This window comes from Gobius niger (genome assembly GCF_951799975.1).
Source record: "Gobius niger genome assembly, chromosome: 3".
Classification (NCBI taxonomy): domain Eukaryota; kingdom Metazoa; phylum Chordata; class Actinopteri; order Gobiiformes; family Gobiidae; genus Gobius; species Gobius niger.
Window position 1 is genome coordinate 19,997,428 of NC_136854.1, and position 21,497 is coordinate 20,018,924.

Consider the following 21,497-nt stretch of genomic DNA (forward strand, 5'->3'; position numbering starts at 1 on the left):
GTATTTTTGCGTTTGCTCCATAACATTTCTCTACAAAGTAAAAACGTATAAAATCGGCTGCATGTTTTGTGTAAAGACCTTACTGCAGCACAGCACACTGACTCATGAAGACATGGAAGAAGGGTCAATACAGGCCTGATCTGCATGTTTTAGAAGCTGAAAAGATGTTATTCTTAACACTTTCTGAAACGGATTTGTACTTTCTACTCTGGCAAATCTTGAGCACTTAAACTTGAACGTAATATTTTGACTGAGCAACGTTTACTTGTATTGGGAGTAATATATTTAGCCAGAATCCTCTGCACTTTCACTCAAGCATTGAAATGAAGTCCTTTGACCACCTCTGTTTATTTGGTTTCTGTAAACGTTCTAAGAGCTTCAGGAGAATTATCAAACTGTACACACTGCGCCTTTAACAAGGAGAGTTGGTACAAGTCGCTTTAGGAGCTACAATGGTTCAGAACCATGGAAAATGTGCAATATAACACGATTTGTTTGCTTATTTCTAGTGGCACATAAGACAGCCTGTCTAACAAGCTGTTCCCTATTCCTTTACACATCCCAGAAGAACTGATTTTGGCGACATACATCACCCTGGTTGGACATTATGAACACTTTAATTTCACCAGTGTATGGGATACTTTAGGCATCAAGTTTGTCCACACAGAGGCAGGTGTTACTCAGGTCAGGACAGAGTACAAAATAACAAAGGACGATCTGCGACGTCTAGACAACTGGGTCAAAACTGCAGTACCCAGGGAGTGTTTGTGAAGGCCTAAAGTCGTCCAAGTAAAGAACAATGGTGGCGCCATATCACGCCACTGAAAAGCTGCTGAAGGCGGCCACAGACAGCTTAAAGGAATAGGCCACCGTTTGTAAATACTGGGATATGTTCTTAGCTTAGCTTAGACGAGTTGATATGTAGCTGTCTGGTCTTTACGAGTGCGCTCAGTCACGTGAAGAGAGCACAGACGGTGTTAGCATGTAGCCTCTCCTCTTCTCATCTATGGATCCAAACTGAGGTGAAGTTAGAAGCGACCAAGCTCTACCACGTTTTCCCTATTTAGATATGGTTACATGAGCCTGTACACGATCCAAGTCGAGTTGCACAAAATTAAACACGTCGATTTTCTAAGCAGATAAAAAGAGGAACTATATTGCAAGGCGTAGTAATATTCCTAGGCCTTGCAATATACTTTTGATCTGCTTAGAAAATCGACATGTTTAATTTTGTGTGACTATACTTGGATCATGAAAAGGCTCATGTAACCATATTTAAATTGGCAAAACATGGAGCTTGGTCGCTTCAACTCCGTTTCGATCCATAGATGAGAAGAGGAGAGGCTAAATGCTAACGCCGTCTGTGCTCTGTTTACGTGACTGAGGGCACGCGTAAAGACCAGACAGCTACATATCAACTCGTCTAAGCTAAGGCAAGAACATATCTCAGTATTTAAAAATGGCCTGTTCTTTTAAAGTGCATATGAGAAGTTAGACTAACCCTGTTTAGCTAGTCCCTGATTAACAACTACTTTTAAGATCTTGCCCTTATTTAAACTTCTCATTTGCACTTTAACTGTGATTAGGTTTGATATGAGGCTCAGCGTTTGGACAAGGGGGTCATAATGTTTCGCCTGATCAGTGCATGTCGTGCCTGCAGTTCAACTATTGGCTCCATTTTGCTTCACGATCAGTGTTGCTAAGGACTTGTGTAGCTGCATATCGTAGTGTCCAATCTGTCATGTTCTTCCCGTCCCGCATAAAATAATCTCAACTTCTCGGTCTACAAAACACTGTGGGGGGGAAAAGAAAAAAAAAAACACTTGTTGATTTTATTTTCGACAATCCTGCCTTCGCTATCAGCTACTCTGTACATAGCCTTTGTACAAAAAAGTACCAAAATGTACTCAAAAAAAAGTATTGATGTTATATGAATACAGTATCTACATTGAGTGGGAAAAGTCGTTGTTTACAGGCGTTCCTCTGTAAGCATTTGCTCTCCAAAGCTGAATGAAAGCATAGAGACTTCTATATTATATGTATACTGGTAGTGTTGAAAAATTGTGTACTAGATAACTTTATATCCAACGTGCATCAGAGTCCTATAGAGATTGATATTATTTAAGAAGAGGAGAATTCCACTATTTATTTCTATAAAAAAAAAAGTAAAAAAAAAAAAGAGCGACATGTATATTGTTGGCATGTTTGTGTTGGAGCATCAATCATTGAGTTGCCTTCCTTAAACGTTACTGCTACTGTGGCCAGAGACTATTAGATGTTTTTAAGAGCTTTGATTGCCTGCAAGGTTTATTTTTTTAAGTTGATTCGAGTCTGTTGTTGCACTAGTGGGGAAAAAAAAAAAAAGAAAAAAAAAAAAACTCCAGATGTTTATTATACAAGTGTTGTTTTACTTGTTCTGCTATTTATAGTATCGGACAAAAATAAGAAGCACTTTTTTTTTCTCCTGATACACTTGGGAGTGGCTGGTTGTGGCAATAGTTGTGGGTCCGGAAAGTTTTCATACCTCTTTTATATAATTACTTAGTCCGGTACTGAAATCAGTTAAATGTATTTTGTATTTGTAAAAAATCTACTCAGATGTCTGTACAATAATGCGTTAAAAAGCTAAATCGAAAGATGCAAAGAAAAACAAAAAAAATGTCAGTATGTTTAGGTCTAATTTCCATTTATGTAGAAAGCTATGGCCTCTATATAAACCTAGGAGTCAAATAGAGAGGTATGAATACTTCCTGAGCACATTGTACGCTTGGATTTATAGGGACAAAACAAAGACTTAGCCTTTTTTTTCTCCGAACACCCGTCTGTCATGTTCATTTTGTGCACATACAAAGGTGAGACACATTGAATTTGAAAACATATTTAAAAAAGAGAAAGGCAAATCAGTATTAATGTACTGCTTCAGTATCGGTAAGTACAGTATGAATAATTTGGTGTGAATTTTGGAGGTTTTTTTTTTCCTTTGGGATAGAAATGTGCACCTGCAGTGTCTTTCCTTGTTTTACTGACATTTTTCTTCTGTTCATTTACACTTAGTTCTGTGTTATGCGGTTTGCCTTTATCAACATTGCTTTTTTAGTGACAAAGGACCTGCTCACATTATATTCATGAAGGTGCCACTTGTGAATGTCCCATGCACCGCTTTTCATTCACGTCATGTCGTTTGGTTTCGTCTTTTCAGTGTCTGACTGACTGTGCCGCTGTTTGAACGATTGTATTCTGTGCCCATGCATCTGAATTGTATCTAACATTACCTCAGCACTTATCTGGGCAATGAAGTGTCTCCTTTGTACATTCATGTCTGACAGGTAACATCCTTCGTGCGTATATGGATTTTTGTCAAATGTTCCCAAGAAGACGATCAGCCTTTCTCCGATGACTGCATTAGATGGAAATGTTTTACTACTCATTTTCAAAAAATTGGTTGTCATCAATAAAACTGCTTTAAGATTAAATGTCATTTTGTCTGTATTTGTGTAATGATATAACAGATTATATTATGTTACACATTAAATAAATCACCTGAGTGTCATGTCAGGCCGCAGGGGCTCATTAAAGTTGGTGCAGCACCTCTTTCCAAAAGTCAACTGTTCTGAAAAATCTGTATCTTCAACCGATCAACGGTGACGAGTAGGACATAACAACAACCAAACTGTGGAAAGTAAAAGGAGTAAAAGTCAGACTTACTATGAGCAAATACTGTGCAACGATTCAACTGCCAGTGGCTCCTCTTTTGCAGTATATTCATGACACTTGATCGTTCGGACAGATTACAGAAATAGATTGAGGTTAATTTCATTTTGACATTACTTTTTCCTGCCACAGCTAAAATGACAAATCACTGACATGAAACCAGAATTAGCTTAGTCAATTAGAATTTAAAGTGAGAGATAGAATTTTGTACATATTTTTAAATTACTTTTTACAAAACCAAAAGTTTACATACACTAAGATAACTATACCTTTAAACATTTTGGGAAAGCCCAGATGACGATGTCATGATCTTGGAAGCACAAGTCTGGTTCACCCTTGGGTGCAATTTCAAGACACTTGAAGGTTCAGGTTCATTGGTTCAAACAATGATGGAAATGTTGAGTCATCATACAGATCAGAAAGAAGGCAGGTTCTGTGTCCCAGAGATGAACGTGCTGAAATGTGACTATCAACCCAAGAACAAATGCAGAAAACCTGGTGAAGATGCTGAAACTGGTAAGAGTTTGTCATCATCCAGAGTGAAACAAGTCCTGTACCGACATGGACTGAGAGGGAACTCTGCCAGGAAGAAGCCCTTACTCCAAATTAAACATGAAAAAGACAGATTGGAGTTTGCGAATAAAAAAAGGATAAAGACTTTTTTTGGAGACATATCCTGTGGGTCATCCCCACAGGATATGACCCAAAGCAAACTACCAAACTGGTTACAACGTGGCATAAGGATAACAGAATCAATGTTTTTAAGTGGTCCTCACAAAGTCTTCTGGTTTCATGTCAGACAGGGAGAAAAAATGCAAATGTGTCTATTTATAAAGTGTATGTAAACAAATGTAAATGGTTAACCGTTAACTGTCTTTTTTGTCACTTTTTCATCACGTTTTTGTTCCTTTTTTAAATTGTGTTATTGTTGCTTTTCCGACGCGTTTTTGTCTCTATTTTGATGCTTTTTTTTTTCCAAGAGGTTTTTTGGATCTGGATAATGCCAAACTGGAGAAAAAATGGTTGGTTAAGAGATTAAACTAATAATTAATAATAAATATGATGTTAATGACAGTTTATTGTTTTAAGTATTACTTGGTATGATCAGATAATGATAATGCCTGTCGTATTTATCATAGTTTTACACCGGTGATGGTGGTTTATGACGAAAAGTTTACATAAAAAAGTTGAACATGTCATAATAACTAGAATAAGGCAAGATATCCATAGAACTCTGACTGACTCATTTCTTTTCATAAATCACTGTCAAATCCGGGAAACCTACGTAAATTGTGAAATCTTAATGCCTTGACATAACAGAGGGGGAGAAATTACGCAAGGACCAGCTTGCAGCAAGTCAAATGCAAGTGAAAACTTTCCCGTGACTATTAAGGCCCAGGAGAAGATTAGTGCTGTGATCCCACAGAGGTGAGCAGCCATTTGAGGTTTGCCCAGCACCACCTGTCACTCGGGCACACTGAGAAACACCCCGTCTCATTGACTTGCTTGTGTTAAGGAAAACCGACCCTCTTCTGCGGTCGCTTGCTCCATTTGAAAAACATCCATCAAAAAAGACCACAGAGATATCACAGCGTTAGATCACGACAATAGAGGTTTAATTTTGTTAAACTTAATGACATTGGAAATAACATCAAATAGGGACAGAAGGCACTTACAAAAACAAATAAAATTATTATAGATAATGTTATTAGAATATTAAATTACTGATTTAAAATAACATAATGATAAATGTAATGGCAGCACCGTTGGCAACATCGGAACAGTACATCTCCAAATTTAAAAAAAAGTAATACACATACATGATTTAAAAACTACAGTACAAGAGCAACTTATTTGTTGAAAATGTAATGCCCGAGCTAAGACATAATAATAATTATAATTATAATTATAATAATAATAATAATAATTGCTTTAATGTTATTAACATATTCACTAGTCTGAGGTTCCTTTTAATTTTACAGTTTAGGCTTTGTGGTTTCGGCTTTGTGCAAGTCCTGGTACCTCTCTATCAGGCGGTTTGCTTCCCTCTGGCCTGACAGCAAAGCACCATGGGTAGTGGAATAGTATTTGCGGTGGGTGGCCTCTCCAGCAAAAAGGACCTGTAATGGCTGTGGGGGTAAAAAAAAAGAGACGTAATTGAGTGAGAAGACAATGTCAAAGTCACTGTGACATCTTGTTGTGGGGCTGTGTTTATTTTTGGCCCGATTAAAAATGTCCCAGGACACACATCATCGTGGAGGTCGAGGGGGGGGGTCAAGCTGTTCCCGGCGCGGTTTCAAGGGAGCGCGCAGAAAGCCGTCCCACAGTGTGTCAGGTTTCATGGTCTAGACTTGTAGCCCAAGTGTTGATGATATCCTAACACCGACTGGGTTTGCTGTGGGCTTCCCTATTACAGTCGAGCTGACACACCTGACTTTTGGACCGCCATCGATTGTAAACAACCAGTGAGAGTCATTCAAACAACTCTTTTAAGAACTCTCCCTTCTAGGGCTGGGCTGGCAAGTCATGGCAATTTGAATGGTGACAATAATCTGTTTGGCTGCAATTATTTATGCAATTACACAATGAGATATTCTGCCAAAATTCTTTAGCTCTGCATCATCCTCTAGGGCAGTCAGGGCCTTAAGTCCTCCCACAACTCCCTAGGCCTCAGGGAACAGAGAAACACCGCAATGAAAATTGGTCAGCTACAAGTTTGTTAAATATAAGTTTCTCTAAACCTCAGTCAATATGGACATGCTGCATGTCATTTTGAAGCAAAGAACCTGGAGAATTCAATTGCTCGCTGAGTTAGATTTAACCTCCACAACTGCATGTTTGATCGCCACGCAAAATGCCGCGGCTAACAACAGCATGCTCATGCTGACAGCAGGATGCTAATGCTAAGGGCAGGATGCTAGTGGCAGGATGCTAATGCTAACGGAAACTTATCAAGGCTGGGACAGAAACTAGGACTGCATCACCTAATGTAATAAAATAAAATCGGCCACTGCTGGAGTGGTCAAGTATTTATGTTTTACAGGATTATAGATCAGACATTTAAAAAAATATATATATATATATATATTGGCCCAGCATAACGGCATCGGCCAATAGAAATCCCCAAAAATCGGCATCGGCCTTAGAAAAACCCACATGGACTGAGTTTAGGTAAAGTTGAGGACGTTTCGCTTCTAGTCACAGAAGCTCCAGCTTGGGTTGTGTCTTTTTGACCGAAAGAGACTAGAAGCGAAACATTCTCAACTTTACCTAAACCCAGTCCAGTTGATGAGTTAACCTTTTCTACAAGGTCTACTACTAATACTACTACTACTACTACTAATAATAATAATAATATATATTTTCTGGAAATACAAAATAATAAAAAATAAAATAAAATAAAATAAAATGAAATAAAATAAATAAAATAAAATAAAATAAAATAAAATAAAATAAAATAAAATAAAATAAAATAAAATAAAATAAAATAAAATAAAATAAAATAAAATAAAATAAAATAAAATAAAATAAAATAAAATAAAATAAAATAGCGGTGTTGCAATCTGTTGGCGCAACATTTTCAAGTCACTGTTAACATTTAGTAAGTTTTTCGAATGACCCTGATACTCTGACACTTAGAAACGTTTCTATTTGTTTGATGATAATGTCACACAGCGACCACTGTCTCTGTGCTTGTCCCTGTCGTCAAACTACTGTGAAGTCTTACCGCGGCCTTCGTGCTGTTGGCGTAAGGCAGTGGCATGGCCAGCATCTCGCAGTCTCCGCCGCTGGATCCCACCCTGGTGAAGGAGTACGAGCCCCTGATGTACGGGTTACTGCCCCAGGACGAGCGGAGGATACGGAGAGGCTTTGGAATGTCCGGGTTCCCTGGGGAAACAGAGGGGACCAGGAACACGTGAGTTTTAAAGAGACTAGATAGGCAAATGTTGAACCTGATATTTTTTCTGTTGGTGACTGGGGTTGGCAGCGCATTGACTAAACCAATGTGTCTTAAAAATATATATATCAAGGTTAGGTTGTCCTTATTTGGACATTATGTTTGCCTGGACACTGCATTTGCCTGAACTTTACATTTGACTGATAACACCACCTCTTCTTGACACGTATAGTGAATAAAACCTGCCCATTTCTGTTATTTACTTAATTATTAATGTATTTGTTCCATGTGGATTGGCGCAGTAATTGCATGTCGCCATCACTCTATAGCTCTAGTTGACTTCCTGTATGTGAGTTTTTTAAGGACAATCCTGCGTTTACAAAGGCAGGTGCTTTTATCATCACTCTAAAAAGCTATTTGATTTAAATAACGCAAAAATGTCAAAAATCTGAACTAATCTGCATTTTTGTTATTTTACTTTCAACTAAACGCTAAATACACTTCTATCATAGAGCACTTAGCCTCCCTCTCCTGTGAACGAAATGGCGTCACATCACGCAACGACTCTGGCATCTGCTGTTGTTTTTGGAGCCATTTCTAATACACTTTCAATTAGAGCGTAGCCCTCTCAAGTCAATGCAATCCGACCAGTTCAAAGGGTAGTTTGTGCACCAGATTCACTGGGAAGCCCGGACTGCCGACACGTGACTCACTGTAAGCTGAAAGAAACCAATGAGTCTACTCTATATGTAATTAAGCAACAGCTGAAGAGATTAAAGCCCGCTGACCTAGATGCGGCTGGATATCCCTGAATGTGTATGAGCAGAAAAGCAGCATAGATCTATAGGAGGTCCGCTGGCTTCATCGTGACATGATGGGTTTCGTGCTCATCGTGTGACCTAATTCTGGGCACAACGAGTCAGGGAAGTCAACACCAGCTATTTCCTAGAATCATCTTGAGACGAGGGGCTCTGTTTATCTTTTGGGAGGAAACAGTCAGCGCTGCTTAAGGGAAAGTCTTGCCCATCAGTCTATGCTTTGAGTTCTATGTGTAAGTAACATAAAGAGAGAGCAGCTAAACGCACTTTGCCTTATCTAGTGCATCATTAATCCCAGTGTGAATGTGGTGATGACACATGGCTCACCCGGAAACAAAGAGCACACTCTTCACCTGAGTCACTGGCAGTATTATATATCAGCCCCTTTTTTCAATGGGGGAAATCAGCTTACGTCACTTGAGTTGCTTCCATCATGAAAAAGCAATGTCTGCTGCCGGGCAACAGTTTGTTATGAGTCACTGTGCTGACAGGCCTTTCTGTTGACTTTCTGCGACAGTCTTTAGCCAGCCTCTACTAACTAGCTGCAAGACATTGTCCACTTCCAACTCAACATTTTAGAAACATACTTGGACATATTATGTTGCTGCAATAATTGTTTCACGTATGAATTTCCTAGTGGGCCTTGTTATTTAGCTTTATAAACACTAAGGTTTGCTTGTGTGCACTGGTGTTGTCACCTGTAAATCGCCTGAGCAGCTCAGTGCAGGTCTCTGCCACTGTTTCGTCGTCACAGCGCTCCATGTAGAGTGCCTCTTGTCCGCAGATCCAGCCACTCAGCATGTAGCCGTAGCGCTCCGGTGGGTACAGCACGTCAAAGCTGCAGATCTTCCTGTACCACAGCTCCTCCGGGTACACCAGCTGCTCCAGGTGAGCCTCGTCCTCCCAGACAAACTGAATGCTGTTGCACTCTGGGCTCCAGAAAGGCTCGGCAAACTCTAAGAAGATCTTATTGGTAGTGCTGATGCCCAGCTTCTCGATGGCCAGCACTTTGTCTTCAGGTAGAGCAGGAGAGAACATGGCCTCATGGTTCTTCTTCAGCACGCCCAGAGAAGAAGTGATGATCACATGGTCAGCTGGGATCCACTCCTCATCCTCACACTCCACAGAGATGGGGGGTCCCAGAATGAGGGTGTCCTGAGACTGGCAGCTGTTGTTTTCGTTGTGGTTGTTGTTCTGGTTGGTGATGACCTCCTGGCGATCAGTGGAGTAGTTCCAGTGAATACAGCGCACAGGTTTGTTGAGGGTAATGGTGTTGGACGGGATGTCCTGAGCCAGGAGCTCCACAATCTTCATAAAACCTCCAGGAATGACATGATGTGCTCCAGGGATGGCTGTCCACTCACCAAACTCACTGAGGGACACCTCATCCATACTGGGAGAGCTACTCTCACAGCTCTCCACCTGTGACACAAGGGCACAATGATATGGCATTAGAATAAATATCGAGTATGGCTGTTAAATATATAATGTTAAATATTCAAGTGTGTGATATTATATTAAATAAATAAATACAGTTTGTACAACATGTAACACTGTTTTGTTTCTTGGTCAAGTTGTGATGTCTCGACTTTAGGAGTACCTAACACTGGCTCCCATGTTGATACAGCCGCGATGACATGATGGGCAACATGGGGAACACTCACCTTGAGGTACTGCTGCAGCATAGACAGCTTGAGCTTCTTGGTGCTCTCGGAATCATCAGGATCCCGCATGATCCTTTTGCGCACCACGTCCCGTGTGAAGATGCCCACACTGTTCTGGCTCTCAGCACACACAGGCTTTCCACTCTGGAAGAACTCCTGTGTCAGCTCGTACACCTGCAGCACCAACGAGATGAAATGGGGCAAGCAGGTCAGGTCACAGTGCTTTATTATGAGCACAAATTACAAGCGTGTGAGTGGCAGTACAGTTAACCATCACCACTATACCTAAACTATTGCCAAGACAATTGACACATTTTATTTATGTATCTATGTTTGATGTGACAAGAAAATATTTATATTTTATTTTCCCCCTTTTTTGTCCTCTGAGGTTTTCTAACATAAATACAGTAGAAACAAATTATGATGCTTTCTTTTTAATCGTGAAGGCTGGATGGAGATTATCGTGAAGATATTAAGACAGCGTAAAGCTGAAAAGAGAGGGCCGGGTAAAGCACCAGTGTATTCAGTCCCCTAACTCGCTAAACACTTTTCCAGACGTGACCTAGAAAAGCACACTAATCCTGAGAGGGGCTTCACAGTAAACTGAAATCATGCATATCTGACAAATGCTGATCTGTACTTACAATAAATGAATAAACATCAACAAAAGAAGATGTGAAAAAGAGAAAACAAGTAACTGAATAGCATAAAGAGATTTTTAGTATAGCATGCCGTTTATATTACCATTACACAATGAACAGTGCCCATCTGTACTGTTCTTTTCTGCACAGAACACAATGCGCTCTGACCTCACTGTACAGGTCGCTAAACTCCTCCACCAGGTCCTTGGGGATCCTCGTGCCTGCATTGGTCTGGTAGTGGGCCACGCCGCTCTTGACGTAGAGGCTGATTCGGCCCACGCTCCTCTCGTCGTCAGTGGTGTGCTCCAGCAGCCCATTGTCCTCCGCCAGGTGGTACACTGGGTTCCCATTGGCCCCATGGATCCAGGTGGCACCGAGCTCCAAAGTAGATTTCCCTGCACGCATAAAGAATAGTCATCAGTGTGGCAACTGCATACACCAACTCATAGGTCAGGAAGGAGTCGATTGTTAGAATAATGTGTATTCTCAGTCATCAAAGTCGTAAATGCAACCTTCTAGCATTAAGACAAGGAATTCAACTAATCTCATCTAGTGTGTTGAGAGGCCATCACTGGGAAGTCACTAACCACATCTATATCTGGTGGACGGGTCTCCAAAACCAGCCACGAGGATATGAATAGAACCGTGGCTTCTCGTTTAAATGTACAGTTGCTTCAGTTTTAATGTTAAAAGATTGAAGATAAGGGTTAATTTACCTAAAGAACAGGGTGAATTTAATTACTGTGGAATAACCCCTGATCCCCAAATGAATACGATTAATTAAATGCTGAGGATAACGGAGTCATGCTTGTGCTTAAGGAAAAATCCCTCACTGTCTATTGTCACGATGCAGAAACTTAAACACTCAAACATCTGGATAGGACACGTTATCTGTGATAATGCCCCAGGTTTAACAGCCCTGTCTTTTCACTGCAAGTGAGTCAGGGAACATATGTTTCTTCCACTAGAGCTACAAACCATAAAAATGTAAAGAAGGAAATAGAGCAGAAACATAGTATGGAATGGAAAGAGTAATGTACGGATTTACAGAAGGGAAAAAATAGTATCAGATTTCACTTACGCAATAACCTTGCATTTGTACTCAAGCTAGTCACGCACTTGTGCTTACTACGTACTTATTATACGTGTTTATTACTAGGGGATCGGACCCCAAATTGGACTCGCCAAAATGTGACAGTGGGTCCCCACAGTTCCTGATTAAAAGACGTTGATATAGAACTATTTAGAGGGAATGACATTTTAATGTATATTTTACATTGATTATTGGATCTAAAGAGACAATTTTCCCTGAATATACTACAATACTTATTGGTAACGAGCTACAGCAAAAACCGACATAACCAGATGTTGGTTATTGCTTGTAGACACATGACCATAACGACAACAATATATCGGTTTCAAACGAGTAATGACAGCAGATTAGACCAGCCTTAAAACATGTGCAAGCAAAGATTAGACCAGGACGAGGCCAGGTCGTCTTCCATGCACAGTCAGAGTCTCAGAAGCAAAGAGCCAAATGTGGCTCTGGAACCACAGATTTGTTTGTTCTAGAAAATCAATTGATGAATGAATATCATTGATATTAATTATTATTAACATTGTATTCTTGTTTTTACCCACAGGCCAAATCTGAGTCAATTTGAGACAGAGCCTGTGAACCACTGCACTACAGCTTCTGCTCCTCTGAGATGAACATCCGAGTAGTTAGTAAGTGTCGTGAGATGTTATGATCAGTATGTCCTTGTTAGAGCAGGGGCTCACCGTTGGGCACACTGAGAACTCTGCCCCCGATGTGGTCTGCCGCCTCGAGGAGAGTTACATCTGCGAAGCCGTGCTGAAGTAGAGCCCTGGTGGCAGAAAGGCCGGCCAAGCCCGCACCGATGACTACTATTCGAGGCTGTCGATGGCTACGTAGCCCACTACTAAGAGGATCATCAGTGCTGTCTGAGGAAATTTCACAACTTTGCATGCCGTCCAAGCTCTTCTTTTATGGAGTCTGTGAACAAAAAGGACACACATGTTACTGTTTTGTTTAAAGATTTCCTAACATGACTAACTTGATTAATTCATTATCTTGAAAATATTAATGAATAAGAAATTGCTAATTTACTCGTCTAAAATTGGCAGTAATAAGCCTAATCCGCAGGTACACTTCATTAGGAGGAAAAAAATGCACTTTTTTATTTAGACTTAATACCACAATGGAAAGTCTAAACGCTGTTTAGTCTCAGTCACGCATTTGTTTTACTGTTTCTTGTGAGACGCCCTGAAGACATAATGCTAATCAGGCCTCTCTTTCTTTTTTTAGTTTCAGCTCAATGTCACTGTATGTGGCAAAGGTGTTTGTATATTTCCCTTACGTAACATTGCCACAAGCATCGATTAAATCCTTGAGCTGCTGGATTGCGTACTGAACATGCCGTCCGAGTTCTGAGAAGGAGAAAGTGCTCTTTTATCAAAGATTATTATGGAAACAAGGCCACTTTTCAGGCAAAGTGTGTAATGATTTCCTCCCAGTGCTTTTGTTGCCCTCAGATCTCACATGTAATTTGCCCTCTTGATGTTGATGTGCATCTTTTCCATAATAAATAGATGGGTTAAAAAATAGGACACGGTGGTAATTTCAGTTCACCAATGGATGAAAGTAATTGGTTGTTATATTTTTTTTGTGCTCGGAGACTAAGCGGGCTGAATGTATGGACAGCTGTGAGCCAGAAAAAGATTTCAGTTCAAGTGGGGTTTTTTGTGTATAAATAAACTGTAATTGTGTTTGGTATAAAAGAGGGTCTTTTTGGGAGCGCAATGTTCCCCCCACACCACACTTTGTTACCACAGCAACATCAGCTGGACACAGGCCACAAAAGTACTTGAGGTAAGAGACTGATTGGATAGATGCCATGAGTCTCTGTCCGGACAGGTTAGGGACCTCTGATCACAAAGCAGTCACGAGCGTCGCATGGAAGACGACACATTCAGTTGGTAGAATACCTCCGTCCCAGAGCATAGTGACTAAACTGACTAATGAACCAAATAAAATCTAAAAAAGTCTAAGTGACCGACAATCAAAACACTGAAAAGAAAGTAAAAGCACAACAAAAAGACAATACATTTAGTGGATAGATTAAGATATAGTTCCCATTATCCACTTGCCACTTGCAAAAGAAAAAAGTACTTGAAATTGCACTTGTATATGTGATTTTCTTCCAGGTTCCATGATTTATTTCATCAATAAATATAATATAATATAATATAATATAATATAATATAATATAATATAATATAATATAATATAATATAATATAATATAATATAACATAACATAATATAATATAATATAATATAATATAATATAATATAATATAATATAATATAATATAATATAATATAACATAACATAATATAATATAATATAATATAATATAATATTATATATTCTAAAACTGCCCAGTCTCCCAATTGTTCAAAACAAATCAAACAGCTGTACTGTGTAGCTAATTTTGTTTGTGAGATTTAACAAACAAAATCCAACCTTTACTTAATGAATGAGAAAGATAACAAAGTAAAGCAACACTAGCACAGGAGGTTGTAAATTCCAGCCTCTAAACAAGCTCAAAACATTGTTGGCTATTTGTTTTTTCTTTTGCAGAAACGCATCACTGGATTGTAGGGGTGAAAGATATATCGTTATCGTATTGATATCGAGATATGAACATTCAAGATATTAATATCGCAAAAGAAAAATACATTGTTATTGTATTGATATCGAGATATGAACCTTCAAAATATTAAAATCAAAAAAAGCAAGATAAAAACAATAAGAATTTTCATCAATAAAACTGCACTCTTTTGTATTATGATTTTATTTTTCTGAAAAATGCTTACTTTTCACCTAACCCATAGTTATATTGTATCGTATCGATATCGGGATATCTGGCATGAATATCAAGATATGAAATTTTGTCCACATCGTTCAGCCCTACTGGATTGTACTAAATAATGTGTCATAAGCACAAATACAGTTTCCGTTCTGGTTTTCTCAGAATGTTGTGTCAGCCAAAGGAGTGTCTATGAGTATTAACCTGTTTGCCATTACAAAAGGGCAATCTATTTTTAATGTTACAAGTCCTAATGATTTTTTCTGTCCTTTAGACTGGTGGAGCATTTCTAGTAAATAAGCAGTTGCCAGAAGTAAAAATAATGTTAAACCATTGCCTGTTCTGCTGCGAGTATTAGGGAGTTATAGCAGATGACTTGAAAGATTTGTTTATGTTTATGTAATAATAACTTATCCCGGAAGTGACTGTCGGCGCTATTTGAGATGGGTCAATGAAACCACTTCATATAAATGTCCTACAGACAAATCTTTAGTCACATATGAAGTGCAAATACGGTAAAACAAAGTCGCCATTCCTTTTCATATACGTTACATGTTTTATCCTCCTTTGCTGCAGCAGTCATGCTCTAATCCAGTGGTTCCCAACCTTCTTCTTTGATGCCCCCCCTGCACGTGCTGTAGTCGGGCCGCGGCCCCCCAGCCCAAAGCTGCGCCCCCCGCAAATGCATCAAGACATGAAAATAATAGCTAATACGTAGCGATTTCAAACAAATAAACAAGCATTTTAGTGTTTAATGCACCTGTAGTCTTTTCTTCAAACCTAGGCTATGATCTATAGCCTAAATGAGTTTATTGGTATCTGGAGATGTGTATTTTGCATTCTCACAGGCCACATGACTCTTTTCATACACTGCAAACAAGTGCCGTCACTGTGAAGCTGTGGTGCTTGGACAATGGGCCGGCCTGTTCTGGTCAGAGCCAATTAGCAAAGAGTGTTGTGTTAGAGTTCACAAATGTCTATTGAGTCGGGCAGAGGCTGATTTATAAAGTAACTTGGGTCGGTGTTTCAGAAAAGGAAAACTTAATAACAAGAGGCAATATTGTCGATTCACTGTTAGTGCAGATTAAGTAAAGGCAAGACAGTAATGCAATTTGGAATTCGTAAGAGGGCAAAGGTCAAGCAATGTTTCAATCTGAGCTGTAGACGACACATGACCAAGATAAAAACGAAATACGAAGTCTAAAGAAATTTATAATTACAGTTTTTCTAATTTTGTTGACATTCATCAATACCTTGTTTATATTTCATTACAACACAGTAATGATGGTGATTCTCTTCAACAATTACTACTGCTTTTATTTTAATGATCCTAGACCAAACTGCCAACCAGTGTTCATTTTGACAATACATTTTAATTCAGTTTTAGTCAAGATTGTGTGAAATCATTGTCAACTTTACACTTATATAATTTCATTTAAACATACTTAATCAAGGACCACTGCTTCATGGAGCTTCTTCCACATAGACAAAGGGCCGGACTTCCCTTGGACATTTAACTCAAATGACATGAGGATCTTTCAAACATTGGAGGTTTTTACTAACCCACAATGATGTCAGTCAAAGTTTTCATGATCATGAACTACTTTTAATTTAGCTTTAGTCTAATGTTAGTCAGCATTAGCAAAAACCATGACTTTGCCGAAAATGATTTTAGTCGACAAAATTAGTCATACGAAAAGACCAAAGATGTTGTTAGCATTTGGCCTCTCCCAATTTATTCCCGTAGCTCCAAATGGGCTGAAGCTAGAAGCGACCAACCAGACAGGTACGTATACATTTGTCTAAGCTCAGGTAAGTACATATCCCAGTATGGAAAAACGGCGGCCTGTTCCTTTAACATAGTATGGTAAAACAGTATCAACAATGCTGCGTCTTGATGTCATTGACCCCATCTTAGGTTTTTTATTTGTTATTTCCTGTCTTGTAAGTACACATGCCGGCACTGCAACCTTTACAAACTGAGGGTGGGGATAACTCTGACCTAGAAAAGCCCCCCCCCTCCTACCTTACACTAGTGGCCTTCTAAAGAGGTAGAGTGCCTTTGTCTCAACATACTGCATTCCCGTCCAGCCCATACAGTCACATCCTCACCAAAGTGAAAAGTGAACTTCCTCCATCAGCCCCTGTAGTGAGCTTAGCAAGGCAGCAAACATCAAACAGCATGTGTGGAAGGGGCAGCGAGCCAAGGGCCAGACATTCCGCACTCCACTCCCAGCTGGGATGACGAAGGGGGGAAGACTGTGTGTGAGTAGGGTGGTCGTCATACCCAGGATAAACACAGGTACAGGAGTGTTGGCTCACAGGATAGCAGGCATTAGAAGTGAATTATTATTATCATTATTATTAAAATGATTATTCAGATTTTATATAGGCTACCAATCATTTGCTATCACAAGGAGGCAATAATCTTGTTACCTATAGGCTACATTGCTGTCTTCATCTGTTGTTATCTGAGCAAACAAGATAAGTCAAAGAATTAATTATTTCAGCCATAAACATCCATCCATCCATCCATTTTCTTCCGCTTTATCCGGGGCCGGGTCGCGGGGGCAGCAGTCTCAGCAGAGATGCCCAAACTTCCCGATCCACACACACCTCCTCCAGCTGTTCTGGGGGGACCCCGAGGCGACACCAGGCCAGCTCGGAGACATAGTCCCACCACCGTGTCCTGGGCCTTCCACGAGGCCTTGTCCCACTAGGACATGCCTGGAACACCTCCCGCGGGAGGCGACCAGGAGGCATCCGAAACAGATGCCCGAGCCACCTCAGCTGGCTCCTTTCGACGTGAAGGAGCAGCGACTCTACTCTGAGCTCCTCCCGGGTAACTGAGCTCCTCACCCGATCTCGGAGGGTGCGCCCAGCCACCCTGCGAAGGAAACTCATTTCGGCCGCTTGTATTCGCGATCTTGTCCTTTCGGTCATTACCCAAATCTCATGACCATAGGTGAGGGTGGGAACGTAGATCGATCGGTAAATCGAGAGCTTTGCCCCCCGACTCAGCTCCCTCTTCACCACGACAGACCGATACAGCGACCGCATCACTGCTGACGCCGCACCGATCCGTCTATCGATCTCACGCTCCATCCGTCCCTCACTCGTGAACAAGACCCCGAGATACTTGAACTCCTCCACTTGAGGCAAGGACTCCCCACCGACCTGCAGAGGGGAAGCCACCTTTTTCCGGTGGAGAACCATGGCCTCGGATTTGGAGGTGCTGATCCTCATCCCGGCCGCTACACACTCGGCTGCAAACCGCCCCAGTGCGTGCTGAAGGTCCTGGTTCGTTGAAGCCATCAGAACAACATCGTCCGCAAACAGCAGAGATGAGACTCTGAGGCTCCCAAACCGGACACCCTCCGGCCCCTGGCTGCGCCTAGAAATTCTGTCCATAAAAGTAATGAACAGAACCGGTGACAAAGGGCAGCCCTGGCGGAGACCAACACGCACCGGGAACAGGTCTGACTTACTGCCGGCAATGCGAACCAAGCTCCTGCTGCGGTCATACAGGGAACGGACAGCCCTTAGCAGAGGGCCCCGGACCCCATACTCCCGGAGCACCCCCCACAGGGCACCACGAGGGACGCGGTCGAACGCTTTCTCCAGATCCACAAAACACATGTGGACTGGTTGGGCGAACTCCCACGAACCCTCGAGTACCCGATGAAGGGTATAGAGTTGGTCCAGTGTGCCACGACCAGGACGAAAACCGCATTGTTCCTCCTGGATCCGAGGTTCAACTATCGGCCGGATCCTCCTCTCCAGCACCCCGGAATAGACCTTACCGGGGAGGCTAAGGAGGGTGATTCCTCTGTAATTGGAACACACCCTCCGATCCCCCTTTTTAAAGAGAGGGACCACCACCCCGGTCTGCCAATCCAGAGGCACTGTCCCCGACCGCCACGCGATGTTGCAGAGACGTGTCAGCCAAGACAGTCCTACAACATCCAGAGACTTAAGGTACTCAGGGCGAATCTCATCCACCCCCGGAGCCTTGCCACCAAGGAGCTTTCTCACCACCTTGGTGACTTCAGCCCCGGTGATGGGCGAGCCCACCCCCGAGTCCTCAGCCTCTGCTTCCTCATTGGAAGACGTGACGACGGGATTGAGGAGGTCCTCGAAGTACTCCTTCCACCGCCCGACGACATCCCCAGTCGAGGTCAGCAGCCCCCCACCCGCACTGTACACAGTGTTGGTGAAGCACTGCTTCCCCCTCCTGAGGCGCCGGATGGTTTGCCAGAATCTCTTCGAGGCCGACCGATAGTCTTCCTCCATGGCCTCCCCGAACTCCTCCCAGACCCGAGTTTTTGCCTCCGCAACCGCACGAGCCGCAGCACGCTTGGCCTGCCGGTACCTCTCAGCTGCCTCAGGAGTCCCACAAGCCAACAAGGCCAGGTAGGACTCCTTCTTCAGCTTGACGGCATCCCTTACTTCCGGGCGCCACCACCGGGTTCGGGGATTGCCGCCGCGACAGGCACCAGAGACCTTACGGCCACAACTACGAGCAGCCGCATCGACAATGGAGGAGGAGAACAGAGTCCACTCTGACTCCATGTCCCCCGCCTCCCCCGGAATCTGGGTGAAGCTCTTCCGGAGGTGGGAGTTGAAGACCCCACTGACAGAGGGATCCACCAGACGTTCCCAGCAGACCCTCACAACACGCTTGGGCCTGCCAGGTCTGACCGGCTTCCTCCCCTGCCAGCGGATCCAGCTCACCACCAGGTGGTGATCGGTTGACAGCTCAGCCCCTCTCTTCACCCGAGTGTCCGAGACACGCGGCCGGAGGTCAGATGACACAACTACAAAGTCGATCATCGACCTCCTGCCTAGGGTGTCCTGGTGCCACGTGCACTTATGGACACCCTTGTGCTCGAACATGGTGTTCGTTATGGACAAACTGTGACTAGCACAGAAGTCCAACAACAGAACACCACTCGGGTTCAGATCGGGGAGGCCGTTCTTCCCAATCACCCCCTCCCAGGTCTCACTGTCGTTACCCACATGGGCGTTGAAGTCCCCCAGCAGAACAATGGAGTCCCCAGTCGGAGCACTATCTAGTACCCCTCCCAGGGACTCCAAGAAGGCCGGGTACTCTGCACCGATGTTGGGCCCGTAGGCCGAAACAACGGTGAGAGACCTGTCCCCGACCCGAAGGCGTAGGGACGCGACCCTCTCGTCCACCGGGGTGAACTCCAACACGTGGCGGCTGAGCTGGGGGGATATGAGCAAACCCACCCCAGCCCGCCGCCTCTCCCCGCGGGCAACTCCAGAAAAATGGAGAGTCCAGCCTCTCTCCAGGAGTTGGGATCCGGAACCCAAGCTGTGCGTGGAGGTGAGCCCGACTATATTTAGTCGGTATCTCTCCACCTCCCGCACAAGCTCAGGCTCCTTCCCCCCCAGCGAGGTGACGTTCCATGTCCCGAACGCCAGAAGCTGTGCATGTGGACCAGGTCGTCGAGGCACCCGGCCTCGACTGCCACCCAGTCCTCTCCGCACCCGACCCCTACGGATCCCTCTGCGGGTGGTGGGTCCACAGGAGGGCGGGCCCACGTCGTCCCTTCGGGCTGGGCCCGGCCGGGCCCCGTGGGCAGAGACCCGGCCACCAGACGCTCGCGTTCGGGCCCCAACCCCAGGTCTGGCTCCAGGGTGGGGCCCCGGCTGCGCCATGCCGGGCGACGTCACGGTCCTTGTATAGTGTACGTCCATGGGGGTCTTTTGAACTGCTCTTCGTCTGACCCGTCACCTCGGACCTGTTTGCCATGGGAGACCCTACCAGGGGCATAAAGCCCCAGACAACATAGCTCCTCGGATCATTCGGGCGCTCAAACAACCCCACCACGTTAAGGTAGCAGTTCATGGGGTTGCCTCCGCAACCGCACGAGCCGCAGCACCCATAAACAGTGCCTCATTAAATAAATGGGGCAAAGTCCAGTGATTAAAAAGGGGGGGAAAGTTGGATCAGTATAGCCTAATCCGCGTTCACACACAAACATCGAGGCCGCAGCAGAGGGAAAGGTTTTACGTGAGGCTGCAGGGAAACTCATCAAAGGCTATCGGAAAGGCTTCGTGGTCATCCTCACTGCCACGTATATACAGTGATGCCAAAGCGGCTGCACTTGGAGACAAAGAGGCAACTTCGCGCAGGAGTTCTTTTGGGGTGACAACACGCGGGTTCGCATCCAGGACAATAAGAAAGACCTTTAAAGCCCGTGGGGGGTGGAAATAACTTTACACTGACAGCTTAGTGGAGACGCATGCCTATGCCTATTGATAAGCGGAGCGACACAATAACACTACATCAGTGAAGTAGCCTAATCTTAACCCGACGGCTTTAACCCATATCGTGGTGATCCGTTTGATCAACTCGCCACATTATAACGTTACACAGCCTGGTACAACACTGTCATGCCTCCAAATAGCTTTCCTAACAACAGTGTATCAGTATATAGCGGTCCTCTTTTGTTGACGTTTTGCGCACTTCGTGACACTCAGCAGCTTAACTCAGAATATAGCGCTCTTTCTTTGTCAACTCGAATGAACAGACATAGTGCTATTACCTGACTCTCTTGGTCTTCAGTTTTTAAACCTGTGATCCACGGTCCTTTGTGCCGTTTATCTCCTCACGCCGGCTCCGCTTTGTATTTATGCGTGGAAACCAGAAGCAGCCAGTTTTTCCCCTGGCTCTGCCTCCTCATTAATAATAAATGCGTCAGGGGCGGCCCAAGACATGGAAACCCCGCCCACAGGAGCCCTGAGTCCTCTCACGGAGGAGTAACACGCGGTGCCTATCCATGGGTTTCGAGTGATGCCATTCGGACCATTTTAACTGCAGTGGAGCAGTACAAAAAAAA

At 43.2% G+C, this 21,497-nt stretch overlaps 1 protein-coding gene across 1 annotated transcript; it reads right to left on the reverse strand.

Moving 5' to 3' along the window:
• Positions 1 to 5,619: 5,619 nt before the first annotated feature.
• smox (spermine oxidase) lies at positions 5,620 to 21,322 on the reverse strand. The gene is made up of 7 exons (XM_079554470.1): positions 21,204 to 21,322; positions 12,515 to 12,749; positions 10,901 to 11,127; positions 10,092 to 10,265; positions 9,126 to 9,849; positions 7,439 to 7,599; positions 5,620 to 5,840 (listed from the first exon to the last, which is right to left on the reverse strand). Exons 2-7 carry the CDS (start codon positions 12,720 to 12,722, stop codon positions 5,688 to 5,690), a joined length of 1,647 nt encoding a protein of 548 aa, XP_079410596.1. The 5' UTR covers positions 12,723 to 12,749; positions 21,204 to 21,322; the 3' UTR covers positions 5,620 to 5,687.
• Positions 21,323 to 21,497: the final 175 nt, after the last annotated feature.